The sequence below is a fragment of the Cryptotermes secundus genome, unplaced genomic scaffold (genome assembly GCF_002891405.2).
Source record: "Cryptotermes secundus unplaced genomic scaffold, Csec_1.0 scaffold599, whole genome shotgun sequence".
NCBI classification, from domain to species: Eukaryota; Metazoa; Arthropoda; class Insecta; order Blattodea; family Kalotermitidae; genus Cryptotermes; species Cryptotermes secundus.
Window position 1 is genome coordinate 867644 of NW_019730109.1, and position 20916 is coordinate 888559.

At 40.0% G+C, this 20916-nt stretch overlaps 1 protein-coding gene across 13 annotated transcripts in view; it reads left to right on the forward strand.

The window, feature by feature from the left end:
- Positions 1 to 20916, forward strand: part of LOC111866169 (C-Jun-amino-terminal kinase-interacting protein 4) — a 114403-nt gene that overhangs the window by 1275 nt on the left and 92212 nt on the right. For all 13 annotated transcript variants that reach the window (XM_023854838.2, XM_023854840.2, XM_023854842.2 and 10 more), the window contains exons 2-6: positions 3750 to 3870; positions 4107 to 4296; positions 14760 to 14898; positions 17846 to 17969; positions 18050 to 18167. In XM_023854838.2, coding sequence (XP_023710606.1) covers positions 3750 to 3870; positions 4107 to 4296; positions 14760 to 14898; positions 17846 to 17969; positions 18050 to 18167 — 692 coding nt within the window. The remainder of the gene's footprint in view (positions 1 to 3749; positions 3871 to 4106; positions 4297 to 14759; positions 14899 to 17845; positions 17970 to 18049; positions 18168 to 20916) is intronic.

A 20916-nucleotide genomic window follows, 5' to 3' on the forward strand; every position in this document is an offset into this window, starting at 1 on the left:
CCTATTCTAGTCCACATATTTCCAAAAAATTGTGACAAACAAAACCATCATCAGGTAACTAACCCCTCATTGAGATGGCAATATTTGTTTAGCTACTCAAGAAATTCTACAACTTTTATGAAATGTAATGTTTCATTATTGTACTTGTAAGAATGCTGAGTGCTATTCTGAGGCGTATCAAGCAAGTCCATGTAACCTGATTCTGTAGGTTTAAATTTGGTATTGTGCTCCAATCTACACTCAGGCCTTCCAAACCATCTTCCTTTTTCACATTTTTGGTCAAAAATTTCAACTGTCATTCATGCTACATGTCTTGGTGGTCATCTCATCCCTCTAGATACTATTTGGTGAAGATTACAAATTTTGAAGCTCCTCAGTTTTCTGGTTTTCCATTACCGGCTTATAGGTGCAGATATTTCCCTTAGCATGGTCAACCTATATTCTGTGTGTGTGTGTGGTGGGGAAGTAAGCCTACATTCATATGTCAGCCTGGAGACTACTGTCCTGAATTAGGTATTTTGTAATTTTCATCATTTCTTCCAGGCAAATTCTGGAAGTGCACCTTATATTTGGTCTTTGTTACCATCATTCATGCTATTTCATATTCATTATACACAAATCATCTATCATTCAATGGTATATAATGTGAGTTATCCAAAGTGTCATGAAATATGCCATAATACAAATTCACAGCCATGCAAACCAACAGGCAAACTAATAGATTTGTATATTTTAATCTTCATTTTTTAAAAGGAGTTAGCTAGACAAAAGTTTCTGTTGTTAATGGTAGGAAGAATTCCAACAGTGTAATTACTGTTATTTTATTCATGAAAATATTTTTGGTTTGTTATTGCTATTTGAAAGCTATCCCTGTAACAGGCTGTGGAGTCCCATAGGTTTGAGACGTTGAGACTCCCACATTTTCTAGACATTCGGAACCCAGATGGCGGTGAGTTTGTCAGCCTTCCATGACGGCTGCTCTTTACCCCCAGGAATATTCGTAGTACTCATTTCTGATAGAGGCTGAGTTGACCCCACGGTCATAGTGCAGATGGAAGAATAGGTCAATTGAAAAATGTGCTGACCTCTTCGGGAATTGAATCCATGACCGTCTGGCTTGTAGCATAGTGCCTCAACCAACTATGCTACCATGGATACAGCCACCCCCAGCCCCCGCCTCCCATATCCCTTCATGGCATAGTGCTTAATTTGTTGAGCAGAGGGACAACTTTACCTTATTTATTATTATTTGAAATGTATTTGAATTCTGGCCACCCTCTGCTGTTAATGCATCCTCTGAGATCTATAGCTTTTGACACTCCCAATAACATTCATCCTCAAGATGGCAGCTGCAATGTTTACCAGAGCATTGGAGAACCCTTAACATTCCATGCAGGTTTTTGCCAAAAACCAAATTTATACATGGGATTGTAAGAGAATACAGTGGACACTTATAAGGTGCATTGTGCAGAAGGAATTGTGAATGACATGGTAATTACCATGCTTTTATAAGGAAATAAGGTGTAGCTAAGGTCAGAAAGAGAAGCGGTATTGTGTAATTCTGGAGATGTCTTTGATAAAACAAATTAGGAAGGCTATATATAAACCTTAAATTCACATCCACCTATCTACTAACATATTATACTAGAGCAATTTATGAAATTAATGAAGTAAATTTGAATTCAGCGCATTCTAAACCCAGTCAAGGTTATATTTTCGTTTTTATTTTCTTAATTTTGACCCTTTACTGAAACAACTGAAGTGTGTATTGTTGAGTAGATTGAAGTTGTGATCAAGAGTAAAAGACTCAGAAGCTCAGTTATTTGAATTTTAATTAACGTTATACAGGGAGGATATTTACTCACTAGATGAGTTCCTAGCTCGACACTTTACAGCAGCCAGTGCACCACCTGCTGTGAAGTGCATACAGTTTTTGCCAGTGAATCAGCCGAAAACGTTTGGAATGAAGGGAAGTAATTAACTTGTAGACCTCTTCGCAGCATTATGTTTAACAGCGAGCAGTGCGGTTCATGCTTGGTAGTTTGTGATTTGTCAGCAGTAGGCAGCAGTTATTAGCTCCATTAGCCAGTTGTTCTCAGTTTCAGTTAGTGCACAGTGTGGTATGTCGTGGTGCAGTATACTTTAGGGCAACATGTATTTCTGTTTGATAGCTATGTGAAGTACAGATCTGCTGGAAAGTGTTGGCTAATTTTGATGTATATTTTATGATGGGATAATTCTCAGCAGACAAACAATTCACAATTTGGTGAAATACTTCACACAATGGGGCTCTTAATAGACAAGAAACAAAAACATATGCGCTTAGTGCTTACTGAGAAGTAACATGACATAGGGGCCAGACTTAAACATACACGTAGAAAATCACTGAAACATCGAGCTCAAAGACTGGAGTGTCAAAGTCTAATGCAGAAACGGCAACACAGTTAGTGAAGCCATCCAGTGAAAGTTGGTGTCTGGTGTACTGTAAGTGCAAGAAGGAATGTTGTACCTGTTTTCTTAATGAAGAAACTAATTGCAAAAAATATCTGCATGTAGAGAGGATGATGGCATTTTCAATACCTCCCTTGATCTGTGAATTGTAACTACTTCATTCATTTATTCATACATTTATTCACCTTACTCTTCTCTCTTGCACTACAAGTTTCATCACTAAAGTGCCATCTTCAGGTGCTTTTCTGTGTACGTCGAACTACTTCATTGCATGCCCTGTTGTCTTTATACTAAAATAACTAAAATATATATTCGTCATATATAATGATAAATTTTAAATATTAAAATATTAAAACTGTTCAGGATTTGTCATCCTTATGTCGTATCTCAATACATGAGTCACACCTATCTTCTTCTATCGGAGTATTCTTCCTATTTTCATGTGTGTATTGTGCTTTGTGTTGTGTCTTGCTCCTGTGACTGCGTGTGTTACTTCATTCTGAATGTTATTGGCCATCGGCCAAATTCGCATGCGCTTTGCAGCCAGCGCTGCACCGGTCACCATGACACGCAAAGCCGTGAACTTGTCGCATGAGTAAATATCCCCACTGTATTTGTATATGTGATTAAACTTACAGAGTTAGGTGAGAGGAAGCTTTATTTAATTATTATTGAGAATAAGAGGTTTTGGTAATCTTGGGGTGTGTGTGTGTGGAGAATCACTGTTGAATGTTTGTTAATTTTTGTATGTATTTGGAAGACCTTTATTTAATGAGAATATGTGCTCATAACATAATTCTTATTTAATTTCCAGGAAACCATAAGTTTTGTGGGGGAAGCATGTAAGATGTAAAATGTATTTCATTTTTGTCCACAATTTTTGTTTGAAGTATTTTTCATTCCATTGAATACCCATTTATGCTTGAGATATGTGCAGAAATGTATGTATGTAGGCGATCAAGTAATGTGTGTCCTATTTTTGTCCCATTTTAACTGGGATTGGAATGTGCTGACAAACTGCCAAATGTCCGATTTCATGAGAATCGTTTTAACAGTTGTTGTTTTATCCATACAGACAATTGGATGGATTTAAGTTAATAGGCATTCCACAGGGTTGTGAACATGCCTAAAGATGGCTGTACCCTTTTAGTAAAACTAATTTTGCTAGACTGCCTGAGCAGCAGACATGCTGGTCATCTGCATAAGCCAAGACAAAATATTTCAGTTCTTGAGCAGGTTCTCATTCTTGATAATGCATTTATTCTTTTGTATTTGAAATTGATCTCTATTTTTTCTAGAAATTACTGGAACTTGAGGATGCTGGTGAAGACGAAAGGAAAGAACTACATGGAAAAATTGAAAGTCTTGAGTCAATTGTGAGAATGTTGGAGCTGAAATCAAAAAATTCTTCTGACCATGGTATGGTGGCTTTTGCTGTATATTAGTTACTGTTTCTTGTTACCATTTTCTCTTTAGCCCATCTGTAAACACTAATTTCTTACTTTTCAGTTTACTTTTGGAGCTAGCCAGTGAGTTAAATACACAGTGTGAGAAATATTAATTTATGTAACTTTTCAGTTATAAAATCATGCAGATCTTTAATGCATCTGCGACTGGTTTTGTAGGCACCAGATCATTTCAATTGTTCTTTGTAGTGTATCGATTGGAGGAGAAGGAGCAGGAACAGAAACGAGAATATGCCAAACTCCACGAGCGTTATACAGAGTTGTTCAAGACTCACATGGACTATATGGAACGCACCAAAATTCTGATGGGCAGTGCAGAACGATTGGAAGGTGCAGCACGTGGACGGTTACCTGCAGTGAACCTTGCGCAGCTCAATAGGTGCGAACTTTTAACATTTAATTCTGATTACATGGGAGTACTAACAGATGTTACACCATTCATGTATGCATATGCATATGTATGTACTGTATGTGTATGTATATTTCTCCATGTTAGTTTCTAGACAGAGCTTGTGGACTGAATATTGAATTAATTGAATGCTTATTAATCATAACTACAAATCACTATAACACTCACTAATCTACATGGTCTACAAATAACTTCAGCTGCAAATAATAGCTATTTCTTCACTAATCATTGCTTGGTTGTGGCTTCTAACAGTGGGGATTTCTTTTTCTGATTCTGTGCTCAGTGGTTCCTTTCCCTGGCTAGCTGACGACTGGCTGCTAACCAGTGACAGCAGCCTTACAGAGAGGAACAGAGCTATGCAGAGTAGTGCAGTAATTTGCTGATCTTTGCCGGCACACTCATCCTTGATTTTGGGCCCTGTTGAGACCCATGACCATATTTTTTTGTTCGTTCAAAGACCACTTATATGTTTTAACACATTAAAGACACATTAGCATATCATGCTTTTTGCTTTTAAACGTGGCAGACCGGTCGCATGATATCCTGATTTTAGGACATGTTAGGTTGCAACACACTATACATTGCTCTTGTGCTGCACAGCTGCATGGGTAGTAAGTAAAATTTTTGAATGTTTGCTTAGTATTCAGTAACATGACCTTGCTGTTTTCTTAACCCACTCTAAATAAAAATGCTTATGTATCAGCCAGTAGTTAGTGGTGGAGTATGGATCAAGGACAAATTCTTCTCTGATGATCTAGCTTACGTGCCTTGTGAGACGCGTAGTGATGGTGACTCAGACAGTGGCAGTGACAGGGGACAACAAAGATTTGTGGCCACAGACAGTAAAAGTGACAGTAGCTCCGACGAAAATGTTGGTAGGACCATTGCGGACACAGCAGAAAATCTAAAAAAAAATAAGAAAAATCTAAACCCTGATTCGAAATTGAAATACAAAGCATTTCTGATGAATGTGGCAAAGGCTTGAGCTACAGATCAGATGGTGGCGGCAGAACGAGAGTCAGACACAGACTTAGTGTGATTGGGACCATCAACTTCCACCCCTTGCAGGCCTCATGTGGACCCCCCTGGGCGACTCTCGGGTGATATGCGGAAACATACCCTCATGAAAATTGTGAAGAGTGAACATTCCAAGGTGAAGCATCCTTCTAGGCAATGCCATGTTTGCACAGTTCACAAAAAAAAAGGAATATGTCTACATTGCAAGTTCTGTGTAATGCCACTTCACAAAGGGGAATGTTTCCAGAAATATCACACTCTCAAGCACTTCTAGGAGCACTGGTAAGTGTTCTCCAAAATTTTAGTTCATGAAATTAATTAGGAGATTTTATATTAATTTTTAAAGTGAACAGTGCACTAGTTAGGATAGTAGGTTTAATAATGCCGGTCCCGAGGGTGATCGTGGCGCCATCCTGTTGGAACCAGACATTTCCTAGATGCAGTTCTTCAAGAGCTGGTCCAAAAAAGTTTTTAATCATGTCCACATACCGCTGTGATTTGACAATAACTGCATGATTGTCTTTTTCAAAAAAATATGGGCCAATGACTCCAACTCTCGACAACGCACACCATACTGTCACCTTATCACTGTGATGTGGCCTCTCATGGAGCTGTCTGTGATTGATTCCACTCCAATAGTGCATATTCTGCTTGTTGACATATCCAGATAGGTGAAAATGCTCCTCATCACTAAAGAAAACAAGTGCGTCAGGGGGTAAAGTTTCCAATAACGTTTAGCGCACCGTTATTCAGTTCTGGAAATCACGTGGTGACAATTCTTGCACAACAGCCATCTTATAGGGATGGAAATGAAGATGTTCGTGAAGAATTTGGCGCATTGAACGATTGGATATGTCTAGGGCGACTGCATGTTTGCGAGCGGAGCATCTTGGAGATCTCAAAATCGACTGTCGAACTGTCTCCACATTTTCTGGCGTCGTAATGGTCCGTTGTCGTCCTGATGATTTTACACCACACTCTTGGTTGTCCTAAAGTTCTCTACCCACAAAACAATCAATTTCCGGCCGGAACTGGACCTCTGGGCTTAATTCCGAAGCGAGTACGGAACGCATGCTGCACCGCCACGTAGGAATGGTTGTTTGAAAAATAGGCTTCGACAGCAAACGCACACTGCTCACTCATCCACCTCATGTTTCCTACTGAGGAGTATTGGATAGAAACTTCTGTGACTGCTGCGTTCGCCAAGCCTATCCCCACTTTTCTGTGACCTCCCCTCCCTTCACATTGCATCTTCACAAAAAGCAAGTTTCTGCACCCCCACTCTGTATTACAATGAAAACAGAAGATACAAAATAAAATAAAATATAAAAATGAAATGTATACCATATATCAAGATATATTAAGTGATAAGCGTTGAATATATTATGGAAATATTAAAAATACTTAAAAATGTTTTAAAAATTTAAAACTGTTTAGTATAGGAGGTTAAAACACTGCTATATTTGTAAAGCTGCTCTTCATGAGTGGTTTGTCCAGGTTAATGCCCATCATCTTCACACTGGGATGATGGCATTAGATCCTGTAGATTACATCACTGATCTGGATGACCACCATGTAAGGTTCTTCCCAGGATGGCTTCAGCTTCAGTGACTTCCTTCTGGTCCTGATTGGGTGGTACAACCAGACCTGGTATCCTTCCTGAAATGTAGCAAGGTTGGCTAGGCAGTCTTAGCAGGCCATCATCCTATCACTGGCCACCTTCAGATGTTGAAGGACATAATGATGTCATGCAGCTGTCCCATGAGATCTGCTGTATAGTCAGTCATAAGTTTCTGCTTGTTTGGGAAGCCCAAAACAGTGGGTCACAGAGCAGACGAAGATCTTTCCCAGACACGATGCTGGTGGACATCATGCCTGTGGCCTTGTGGGTGGAGGCTTTGTAGGCTGGGAGGAAGAGGGTTAGCCTCTCGTTCTAATCTGTGTGGTTTGTTCAAATGACCTTCCTTAGGTGCTCCCATGCTGTCTTAGTGTAGCATTCCACCATTCCATCAGGCTGTGGATGCAGAGGTGTGGTGTGCATCTTGCACACGCGAAGGGCCCATAACCTTCCTGCAGGAGTTGCAACTTGAAGTTGCAGCCATGGTTATTGTGCAGTTTCCTCTGGACCCCAAAGTGGCAGAAGAGTTAGTTACCAGAACATATGCCACCATTGGTGTTTCCTGGTTAGGGATGGCATAAACCTTTGGCCATTTGGTGAAATAGTTTATGGCAGTCAGGAAGTTTTGGCTTCCCCTCTGCCTCTGGAAAGGGTCCTGTAATATCAGTGATGATCCTCTTGAATGATGCACTGACAATGGATCAAGCTCCTCTCTGAGTTTGGGGGCTGTCTGCTTTCTGTGTGCTGTTATCACTGTCTGACTTCGTCCAGGGTTTTGTTGACCCCAATATGGCCTCCTGAAGATCCTCCATGGAGCTCCCCCAGCAATTCCTTCACCTCATTCTGGGTTAGGACTATCTTCGCTGTATTTGTCCACCTGTTTTCCAACTCTTAGTGGTGCTCCAGCACACCATCTTTAACCACCAGGGGAGTTCCACTGAGCCCAGTAACTCTTGTGGGTCGGACTGCGATCAGCAGTATCTCAGAATGCTGACCAGCCTCCATTTGCTACAGTGCCAGCATACAGGTCACTTGATGTTGCAGTGAATAGTTGCTGGCTGCTGTTCTTATCACAAACTCTAACTTTATGACCTGGTTAAAGGTTTTCATTGAGGAACCTCTTGCCACACATGAAGAGATTCTGTATCATGGCCCATTCTGTCCCTCCATCAATAATCTAATAGGCTACTCCCCTCTGGATGAAATCCTCATACAACCGAATAAGGGCCTGATGGGCCAACTGCTTGACAGCTGCTGCAAATTCTTGTTTTGACTCACTGCTAAGGTGGGTCCTGGCTTTGATTTATGAGCAGTAGGCTGCCACCAGCTGGTGAATTCCACAATGTCCTTTTAGGGTCCCACAGTATCCTCATATGTTCTGCCTGGGACATTGTGTAAGACAGGCATGTCAAACTCACCTTGTACAGAGGGCCACCTCAGCCCTATAAATAAGAGTCTAAGGCCGCACTTCAAAATAGAAATATACATTAGATTTTGATACAAGGAAATTTAATTCTATTTATTATTTAGGAATAATTTCAATATAATTACCTAAAGTGGAACACTTATTTTTGCCCACAATTCAAACATGTAATTTTACCTTCTATTTCACAACAAAAATAACCGATTTCCCATTTTTCTTGAAATACATGGCGCTCACTTTCAATAGTTCTTTTTTTGCTACTTGAATTTTTGAAAGCGACATTGCCCTTTAAAAGTTACTGTAGATATGCAAGAAAACTCGTAGTTGATAATTTAATGTTTAATTATAAACTTTATACGTTCATCACAGTGTAACATCAGCACCTGTTTCTGTGTGAAAATAAACTGAATGACAATGTACAGAGACTACCGGACTAGTAGGAAGGTGTATCTTGTCTCAATGGTCATAAAAGTGAAAGTTTGCTAGCAGCCCATTAGACAATGACTGGGGGTTGCAAGCTAGTTTTGAAGGTAAAAATCCCTTGCACTTGTCTGTCAGTTGCCACCTTCCTTGCATTCTTACTACGCCTCCAAACGGGATTCTTGGAAATACTTGGGGTGGTGAGGCTGTGCGGATTTTAGTGCATTAACTTTCTGAAATACAGTAGTTTGTCCTTCACGAACTTTACAAACCGTTAGTTGGACAAACCCTTCTGCAATTCTCAGAATCACTTTTCCATGCAGCCTGCTAATTTATGTCTGCGTGAGACTTCTTGTCTTTTGATCTGTTGGAAAATTGTCTTTACAAAAAATGTTTCTACTAAAATTTTAGTAATGATTTTAATATCAATTAGCTCTAAAAGTTGAGGGGCCGCATGTTTGACACAGCTGGTGTAAGATGTTCGCGTTTCCTACCTGCCGTGATCAGCCACAGCCTCAGACTGTTGGTGGAACACTGTCCAAGTTATAGATATGTCAAACTTTCGTGGATTCACCATGATGCACTGGCCCCTGCATTCCTGTCACCTACATCTCTCATTTGTGTTTCTGCTACCACCAGTTGCAGCTGCAACTTGTGACATCTGGCTGTTAGGTCATATTGATTCATCCCATTGTTGCATTGAGTCACTTTTGTGTCTCATTGTATCACATGCAGCTCACTGCTGACCTCGCAAAGACTCTTGGCCATCTGCTGAATAATTGACCTGACCTCCTGCACCTGTCTGTCCAGTATGTCTGTTATTGTTTCCTCAGATTTGCTCTGGGTAACCTTTATGTCACATATTTCACTGGCAGGCTGCTAGCTGGTCTTGGCAGACGATTATGTCCTATGTCATTTTTGACTTCTTCCTGGCTGGCACATATGTCCTTTGTAAGTTCTTCACAATCACCGTTCTTGCAGTTTGCCTTCATTAGCCATTAGTCAGGTTTCTCCAATATATATTTTATTTAACTGTTCCAGGACTGCTTGCAATCCGGGATCCATCTTCCATTCAACTGCTGACAGCAGTTGCAGAATTTATCTGTTTTCTGGAACACTTATCCACAGCCTGTCACAATCTTGACCTCAGTTTGTTTCATTTTACTAGTATTACACTTATACACTCTTACATTATTCTTTTCTTGCATTCACTAAATTGTGTCTGAAGTACAAAATTCACTGTTTTCCACAGCATGTACTGTTTCACCATGTGACATAAGGCCTCACAGATAGAATAAGGGAGCCAGAGAAACGGCCATTGCTAGGCAACGGCCGTGTAATGACAAAAGAATACCAGAGCCATCATGAAGCAACATATGCAAACAATGGAGGAACTGTTAGAACCAGTATTTTCCTTTTGGTCCATGCCAATGCTGCATAAGGTGTCAATTTTGCGTTTTGGCTCAGAAACCAGTCAATAATTGACAGCTAAAGTGAAGGTTGGCAGTTGGAAGTCAAACCAGCCTAGGAGCTACCAGCTGAAGCCAGCCTTCAGAGTATGAATCTGGCGTGAGATGGTCGCCAGCCTGCAAAGACGTGAGCCTGGAACCAGAGGAACATTTGCTGTTGGAAGCTGCTGCCAAGTGACGCCACTGAGGATACTGGTCTATGGTATGACAGTGATCTGTGAAGCATAGTCATGAGTTGTTTAAAAGAGTCCGGCAAATCCAGTTATCAATCCAAAACACATGTATCGTCACTTAGACATGTGACAATATATATTGTGACACAAAAGCTGGAATAATTATTAACAATAGTCTGTCATTGCTAGGCAGCGGCCAGTAAATATGTTTCCACAGCAACCAAAACACGTTTCTGCTGCAACAAATTAACACACAACAGTAGAGGAAGTATTGGAAACTGTTATATACAGGGTGTCCCAAGAGGAATGTGCCAGACTTCGGGAGTGTGTTCCCCATGTTAAAGTATGCCGATATAACCCAAAACACCTATGATGTCCAAAGTTGAACGGTTATGGAGATAATGGTCCAAGAAAAGCGTGGTCTTCTGGTAGGTCCATGCACTGTACCTGTCAGCTGACAAGTCTTATCGATGTTTGTCCTTGAGTGTGGTGATGATGGCTCACACTAGCCGCATACACTCGCATACTAGAATGTGCAGTCAGCCATGTTACGTCGGTGCTAGCCATTCATGTGTCATGTATAGTGCTTTGAAGCCTAACGACAACTATGACATGGCGTGCGAGTTTCTTTGTAGTTCAATTTAATGGCTTCATGTCACTCACAAGTTAGTTTGATGTTATGTACATTATTAACATTACAGAAACCAGATATTCCTGGCAGTTTTAATATGTATTTGGTAATCAACAAGTGCGTAACACCTGTCGAAGTTTCACGCTTCTCTGACCATTATCTCTGTAACCGTTTGACTTTGGACTTAGGTGTTTTGGGTTATATCGACATACTTTAACATAAGGAACACCCTCCCAAAGTCTGGCACATTCCTCCTGGGACAACCTGAACGTGGTTCATTCCGAGACTAGTGCAGAAGGAAGAATATTCAACAACATGCTGTATGTGTGAGATGTACATTCCAAGCATGTTCATGGGAGACAGTCCCATCTTCCTGTCAGAGAGGATGTTACATAGGGTCAGTTACTTCAGGAGTTCAGTTGATATGAATCTCTGGTCCTGGTTCTCAAAGGGCTTGATGCCAAGCCGAACTGATTGGTGGTAAACTGCCAGTTGTAAAGTAACTTCGGTTGACTTTGAAGATGGGGAGTTATCCGCATGGAGGTGGGTTCAAGTATCTCCGTCATATTCCTGAAAGTCATAGGAGGTGACAAAAAGGGAACCCAGTGCCTTGGGGTATAGTTGGGCTACTGTGTTTGGAAGGGAAGGATATAAATATGGGGACCTGGCCCCCCAGGCTGGGTAGCCTCAAATCTGACAAGTAAAATATGATCATGAGTCCCATGGGATTCTGACCCAAGAATGACAACACTGCCGAGGGCCAGCAGCAATTGTGAACAACCAACCTGTCCTCTTCTCAGAGAGGGCACCTCACATCAACAAACCCACAACTATCTGGCAGTAACAAAAATCTGATATTGGGCCCCATTTTGGAGCTTGACACCAAGACAAACTGGCTGACCGACCATTGGTTATAACATAACTTTGTCTTTGACTTTAAGATATGGACTTGTGAGATGGTAGCCAGCAGGCAATGATGTTGGCTTGGAAGCAGAGGAGTATTCATTGTTAGGAGCTGTTACCAAGCAGCAGATAACAAAGACATAGAAGGCTACATGTGCTGCAGTTACGGTTATATGAGTTATAAGCCTTCACTAAATCCAGTTATCAATGCAAACCCCATGTGTGGTCACTAACACATGACTGTATGTTTTTGTTTTAGGGAGGCTAGTAGAATATTGTAACGTGTCTTGCCACTGAAGACAACGTTTGGATTGTTAATTGGTTTGTTTAACAACCTACAAATTGTAACTATGATTATTTATGACACAGGTGCGGGTTTACCCAATTTATAAACCCTACACAATAATCTATTCACTCTGTCCTCGGTAGTCTTCACGTATTTATAACGTGGGAGCTATACAAGTCTCTTTGAATTATATACTTCCAATATAACTGTACTTCAGCACCCAAATCTTGAAGTCACTCAATAAGTCTTCACTGGCTGGCTTCTCAGTTATCGCGCACTATCACAGATTATCACATATAAAATCTCTTAATCATGTGTTCGGTTCTTCTTCCCGCAACTGCTGCTGTATTTCAACTGACTGCCTAGGCATACCAGTTCTCTTATAAACCCTCAACCAGACAGCGGAAAACGCGCCTCACTTCCCTGTTGCGTAATCGCTGTGTTTACAGGTGTTGCTGGGCAACACTGCCAAGAGTTGTTTATTGCTGTGTAGTAGCCATGGTATCCCCTGTTATGTCACTGTGAGAAGTGCTGTTACATCACTGTGGGAAGTGCTGTTATGTCACTGCGGCAATGGTTGCCTGACACAGTTGCTCTTCTGTTACTTCACTGTGGGGAGGGGGTGTTTACCGAGCGTTGCATACTGATGGAAGGAGTGGGGGTATGTGACGTCACTCACGAGACTGCAGAGTTCACGTGACCCCTACTTCCTGTTGTGCCATCCACGTCACAATATTATTATTTGAAAGATTTCAGGATGTGACATTGCAAGAAAAAATACAAATTCCTCATTATCTGTGGTATTGCTATGAATCATTCCTATCATTGCATTAAGTAGTCATTAGAGGAAATTTTGAAGGTATGTATAAGCCATGTGCCAGTTTCCAAAAGTTAATTTTCTTCAGTCCATTTGTTAAAACTGTGGAAAAGAAAATGGTTCATAGAGTAGTGACTGATGGTGAAGAAAGTGATTTTGTTTCAGACAGTCTGGAGATGATTGCCATGTATGACTAGATGAGTGGTCTGGCTATGTAGAAGTACATCTTTGGTTCAGTTTAATTTCAGAATGTATTTGGTAGTAATTTACAACCATTACACATTTCGTCTCCAGTGAATTTGCTGCAGTTATCACTGAACAGGCAACTTCATATGCTTAGTAGTGCATAGATAAAGAGCGGCAGCCAGTGAAGTGAAATGGAGGAACTGCATTAGAAATTTAACAGTTACAACATCACACTTGCTAGTATAAGGAATAATTCAAAAACCTACTACAGGCATGCTTTCAAGGAAAAAGATAAGAATTCCTTAGGAGAGGTCATCAACAAGTGGTGTTATGCCACCCACTGAAGTTTTGCTCTTGGCTGATAGTTCTTAGCCAGGTAAGAAACAGATCATAAATTGCCCAGTTTCTGATTAGGTTATTTCCATTTTTCAAGTTACATTTTGGAACAGAACATTTCATACCATGTAATTGAGAAATTCATCACTGTCTTTGTGGTATCATTCTGAAAAGTCAGAGCTGAAGCCATTCTCTGTGTTTTGGGTGCACCTGTGAGCCTAGCCTAACTGTGATAATCTCATAGAGAGCAATGCATGAAGTGTGTGCAAATTCACATGAAAGTCTGAAATTGTGAAATGACATCTTTCACAAATTTTTTGGTGAACACTTTGAACAATATCATCACTCACTACAGATGGCCGGCTGACCGCTTTGCTCTTCATTGTGAACATTTATTCGCTTGCCCATCTTTGAACGTTCTACACCAATGTCTTACATTTCCTTCACTCATTACATTTTTGCTGTAAACTGCTGTGCATAATTCATGATGTATTTCTACAGCACTCCTATACTTAGCATGAAGAAAACAGATAACAGCACAAATTTTGCACCTGACAGGATTATCAATTTCAGGACACATCATAACTCACTCAGTAGAGACAAGAACAAACACTAGGTGACCAGTTATGTGATAATTTACAAGTCACTGAGTCTTGTGACACTACCTAGCATGCATGAGCTCTCCCCTGGTCCTACATTAGTTACCTAAAATAAAGGAGGTTGCCTTCTGAATTCTGAATAGCCTGTGCTATTTATTCCTCAGATACTATCTGTATTATGATTAGCTCTGCAACAGCAGATTTATAATCTCATGAAACATATATTAAAATCAATATGTTATGCAGAATTGCTACGTATGCAAAGTGGAAAGTGTGTACTGTATTGGAAATATGCAGTTTTCATGGCAGTGAATATTCATATTATCTTCTGGGTTATGACACCATGTAGTCTGAGAGGCAAGTAATGTTCTAGAAGAAGATGCAGCTTTCGTTTGGCTACGTACTACACTGGAAAGCATCATAACCCAGAAGAGCATGATATGAATACTCCATTGGAATTCACCTTTCTTCTCTTGTGCCTGCTAAGTTCAATCCAATTTTCGTTTCTCCCATTTAATTTCTCCAGCACTTTAATATTGATTTTTACTTTTGCAGATCGTCTGGTCCCGTTTCCTTTGGGTTCACCTCACTTGAGGCTGGGCTGAGATCAGTAACAAGTCCTGCAGAATATGTGGGGCCAGCATCTCCTCCTGACAGCAACCACTCGAATACCAGTCTGCGAAATGAGCTGCAGGTGAATTGTTGTTGATTGCATTTATAATTATTGTTTATTGTCATTAACATGTAATTTATTGTGTTAAATAAGAAGATATATTCAGTGCTTCAGTCATGTTACAGTTAATAGCCTTCAGTTATTGAATAAGTTTTATAATTAGACCACGTGACTGACTGGAAGAATACCAGGGTTTGATAGAATGTGATATTGAAAATTTAATCATACCAGAATGCCTATGTATGCCTGTGGTGCAATTTCAAAATGTGTTTTTGCTATGTATTTAATGTCTCTCACTGTTTGTACTTGTGACAGGAGGCTGGAGAAAACTGCTTAACGAGGAACTTCATAACTTGTACTTTTCTCCAGGTATAATTAGAATGATCAAGTCAAGGAGGATGAGGTGGGCAGGGCATGTAGCACGAATGGGGGAGACAAGGAATGTGTATAGGATATTGGTGGAAAGCCAGAAGGAAAGAGACCACTGGGAAGACCAAGGTGTAGGTGGGTGGACAATATTAAAATGGAACTTAGAGAGATAGGATGGGATGGTATGGATTGGATTGATCTGGCTCAGGATAGGGACCAGTAGAGGGCTCTTGTGAACATGGTAATGAACCTTCGGGTTCCATAAAATGCTGGGATTTTCTTGAGTAGCTGCAGAATTGGCGGCTCCTCCAGAAGGGCTCAGATCCCTGAGTAAGCAAGTAAGTAAGTTGTTTGTACTTACCTGTATAGTTTTTGTTATTTTCTGAATCCTGTTCTTGTGGAGTAGGCCGAAGTGTCTTTGAAATTTAACATTCTTAGAATTACAGTACAATGTGAACACAAAATTGAATTATCATAAAACAAAATTGAAAATTATGAGGGTTTAAATATAAATCAGATAACACTTGGAGGGAGGAAAATACTGGAAACATTTATTTTTGGAGCTGTTCAGCGAGAGAAGGTTTTACCTTCTATTGAAATACATTTTATTGATAGTGTAAGTTATGGTGAAGCCAGAAGCCAAGTTTGGCCCAAAACATTTGAAACCCCATACTAGATCACATGAACACCAAATGTAGGTGTATGTATTAGCCACAATATTATGTGTCAGTAGATGATTCTCTGACAGGGTGGATGGGACATCTGTGTTGGAAGATACACATCCTCATGGAATGTGCTAAATTTGGTATAACATTTTTTGAATTTATGGAACCAAATACAGTTATGTGTGGAATTTTATTTTCTACATTATGCAAGATACTGTTTTCAATAATTCTCTAAAAAGTGTACCATATTTTTCCACACTAGTTACAACTAATTGCTCTGCTTCTGAATCAGGGATACCATTTAAGCACGGGCAGCTGGTTTTCAAGCCCTAATCTATACAGTAAGCTTTACAGTGAATGGACTGACACTCTGGGAATTTCGCATCAAAACGGTATCCCTGTTGACATAAAGAAATCAGAATTAAAAATTGGTGCAAAGAAGTTACACATCACACCTTTTCATAATGATTTATTTTGACTGCATTACCATAGGACCTAAATCATTTGTTGTTTATTAGGCCATTGTTGGTTGCTAATTATACAAGTTATGGTAAGTGCACAATGCATAACTATTTGGGCCTCTAATTGCATGTACCATTATTTTCCTGAAGTTACTACCCACTTCAGTTTTATTTAGGACAGTGGTCTCCATACATTTCTGAGATTTAAGTTAGAAGTTGTATGTAAAAACAGAGTGGCAAATGCTTTGAGAAATCACATGAAAGTTTCATTACCTCTTCAAGCTATGCAAGACACAAGTTCCTTCTGCTTCACTTCGTTCTTCTAGACCTTTCAAGGAGATGTATATAACAGCTATGCCACTTTCATTTGACAGTACTCTGCTGGTTGACCAACATTACTTACTGTTGTAGACTGACTGTTACTGACTACTGACTGTTCTTCACTAGCAGAATAAATCTCTGAGATGTTTTTACTTGTAATTACTTTGAAGTGTTTTTTCGCTAACTTACTATAACTGACTTCTGTACCTGCTCTTTTCTTCTGATCCCAGTGTCCTACTGCTTCTCTCCTTTTCTTGGTGCAATAGTATCACAGGGTTCCTTCTTCAGGCTGGATGTAAGTAGGTATATTCCAGGGCATCTGGGTTCAGTGACTATATTGCCAGGCATAACTCTAGGAAATGTGGATTCATGTTTCTCAGGGTTGTGCATGTTGATCTCGCAACAGGGGAGGAGGTGTGATTTGGAAGCTGGATTCTTATCATGGCAGTGACGTAGCACGGGCAGGTAAAATACTGAACAAGGATGCAGTTGTATTGGGAGTAACTTACACCCAGTCAAATAACAGTATTTAAAGCACTTTGACTGATGATATTCAGAACTACAGGTATTTTGATAAAGACTAATAGTCCTTCATTTAACATTGAGTCACTTTTGAACTGTGCCACTTGATTCCCCTTTGTAGAATGAATTTTATGTCCTTCGAAACTGGATACAAACTGAATCCTGCACAAGACCTGCAGTTCAGATTTCAAAGGCAACAAATTTAGTAATATGTGATTAACAAAATTTGTGTAGTTGGGACCTGTCACCTCTGATGTCCCCATATCTAGGCTGCACTGGGCTTGAATAGTCCACAAGTGTTCACTGTTTTGTTAAGTATAATGTTATCCATGTAGTTAATCATGAAAGCACTGTACCATGAAGGCATGTTGGGGGAATGGAGATGCAGCTCCACCATTCTTGACCCTGGCACTAGGTGGAGGTGAGTTGTCACCTTTAAGCTCCAGCTGCTTTACTCTTGGGAAAAGAACCCCCAGCACCCATTGTATAGGAGACTGGGTGGGCCCCACAGCCAATCTGGATTCTGTGAAGAAGAGAAAAATCTCTTACCTTTGCCAGAAATGGAACCCAAGTTGTCCAGCAATAGCCTATTGCTCTTCTGAATTATGTTATGTATATTGTTAATTTCAGGAGATGCAGGTGGGCACAGAATCCTCTCAAAATGTAGATGAGCAACAGAACAAGAGCAGAGGAACATCTGAGAAAGGTCAGCTGACAGATGCCATTTCAACAGAACATCGTGGCACAATCACAAGTAGGAATAAACCACTAACTACTTCTGTATATGCTGTCTCTTCCATCACTGTTCACTAACGGTTGTATTTTCTGGTGCAGGAAGTGGATGGGTTGATGGATTGAGCCCTGATACTAAGGACTCTACACCAGAACTTGAGGATGTGGAGGAGCTTACAACAACTATTGTATCACCACTTGGAAGAAGCAAAACGAAAAAGTGAGTGTGTGGAAACCAGTGCAAGGAATTATTTAATTACAAATTCAATAAATATGAAGAATGACAAATCACTGGTTCAGTGTTCCCATTCCATTAAATCGTTAACATGTCAGTGTCATCTGGCTGATGTCTAGAAGCTAGTTGTTAACTGATGGTATGACAGCATAAAATGTTTTGCTTTGTATCTTTAACCAAGAAGCCTCTCCTGTGTTCACAGTTTTAAGTGGTGTACCTTATTTTGTAAGAAGGCCTGAAACAATATAAAAGAACAAAGAGTTCTCTTTTCTGTGATATAATGCTGTGAAGTCCATTGAAAGTCAGCTGATGTTTTGAAGGGACATGGTAAAACTATAATTTTGCCCATGGTTCTGTATGGGTGTGAAACTTGGTCTCTGACTTTAAGGGAGGAACATAGACTGAGGATGTTTCAGAACAGGATGCTGGGGAGAATATTTGGACCAAAGAGAGATGAGGTGATGGGAGGATGGAGAAAACTGCATAATGAGGACTTATCAANTGACATGTAGCATGAATGGGGGCGAGAAGGAATGCGTATAGGATATTGGTGGGAAATCTGGAAGGAAGGAGACCACTGGGAAGACCAGGACATAGGTAGGTGGACAATATTAAAATGGATCTTAAAGCAATAGGATGGTATGGTATGAATTGGATTGATCTGGCTCAGGTTAGGGACCAGTGGAGGGCTCTTGTGAACATGGTAATGAACGTTTGGGTTCCATAAAATGATTGGAAGTTGTTGAGTAGTTGCACAATTGGCAGCTTCTCAAGAAGGGCTCAGCTCCATAAGTGAGTGAGTGGTGTCTTCATCTTCAGGGTCTGAGAATAAGCCGATCTAGAAACTGACATGAAAAAGGTAGCAAGCAGAGCAGAGGTGACATGTTCCTCCTAGATGCTGGTTAGTGGACTACATGGCATTATATCCCAGAAGACAGAATCTTCATTACCACTACTGTGAGAACATAAAAGTCTATATACCAACTAACTAAACTAACTTCATGGAGCTGATCCCTTCTTGAGAAGCTGCCAATTGTGTAGCTACTAAAGAACTGCCCAGCAATTTATGGAACCTGAAGGTTGATCACAGTGTTCACAAGAGCCCTTCCACTGGTCCCTATCCTGAGCCAGATCGAACCAGTCCATATGACTCCATTGTACCTCTCTGACATCCATTTTAATGTTATTCACCCTCCTACATTTTGGACTTCCTAGTGGTTGCTTATATCTTCCCCACCAATATCCTATACACAATATGATTCACCCACATTCGTGCTACATGCCCTGTCCATCTCATCCTCCTTGACATGATCATTCAAATTGTACTTGGCGAAGGGTAAAAGTTATGAAGCTCCTCATTATGCAGTTTTCTCCAACCATCTGTCACTTCATCTCTCTTCAGTCCAAATATTCTCAGCACTCCATTCTCAAACACCCTCAGTCTGTGTTCATCTCTTAATATGAGAGAAAGAGTTTAACACCCATACAGAATCACAAGCAAAATTAGACTTTTCTATATTTTAATTTTTATGTTTTCAGATAGCATACTAGAAGACTAAAGGTTCTGGACTGAATGGTAGCAAACATTACCTGAATTCAGTCTCTTAATTTCTTCCTAAATCAAGTTTTGATTTATTGTAGTCATTCCCAAATATCTGAATTGTGCCACATTTTCAAAACATCTGATAGCTATCTTTATATCGTGATTTTTTCCAGCATTCTGGTGACGAGACAGCAACATATACTTAGTTTTCTCTATGTTTAGTTCTAGACCAACCTCCTTACTAGTGTCAATTAAAGTTTGCATTTTTTTCTTTGTGGTATCTATATTATCACCCAATAAACCAACAACTGATGTGTTCCATTTAATTTCATTCCCACCTGGTTTTCCTGGACCTTCCTAATATCATATTCTAAAGCAAAGTTGGAAAGCATTGGCAATAAAGCATCTCCTTGTTTTAGACCATTTTGGATAGGAAAATGATCAAATGTTTACCTATATGGACTTTATAGGCTATATGTTTTGTTTAAACGCATTTTAATCGGCCTAACTAGTTTCATGGGTACCCCAAACTATCAGAATAGTGTACAGTTCTTCCCTCCTAACTTAATCATATGGTTTCTTGAAGTCTGTGAATAGCTGATGTACTGTGTCACTGTACTCCCATTTTTTCTCCATTATCTGATGAATGCAAAAATCTGATCAGTAGTTGATCTATTATGTCGAAACCCATACTGATGATCCCCAATAATTTCATCTATATATGGACTTAACCTTGAGAGAAGAATATTGTATAACATTTTTGTGTGAAGTTGATAGCAGTGATATCCCACGATAATACTACAGTCAGTTTTATTGCCCTTGTTGTGGATTGGTACAGTAATAGACTCCTTCCATTGATTAGGCAATTCTTCCATATTCCAAATAGAATTAATGAGTGTATGGATCTCAGACCATAATGTTTCACCTCCTCTTTGACTCAGTTTTTCTGGAATCTGATCACTATCTGGTAATATATACCTTTTCTACTTTGCAATAGGAATTTCAACCTTAAAAGGACTAGGATCAGGTACTGACAGCTCAACTGTATGTATTTCTGTCTGCCTAACATCACCGATCTTATGTACCTTCAGTAACTGATAGAAGTAGTTCTTCCACCTTTTCAGAATGTTGTGGGAATCTGCAAGCAGATCACCATTCTTATCCTTCACTAAGTTACTTTTAGATGGGTAA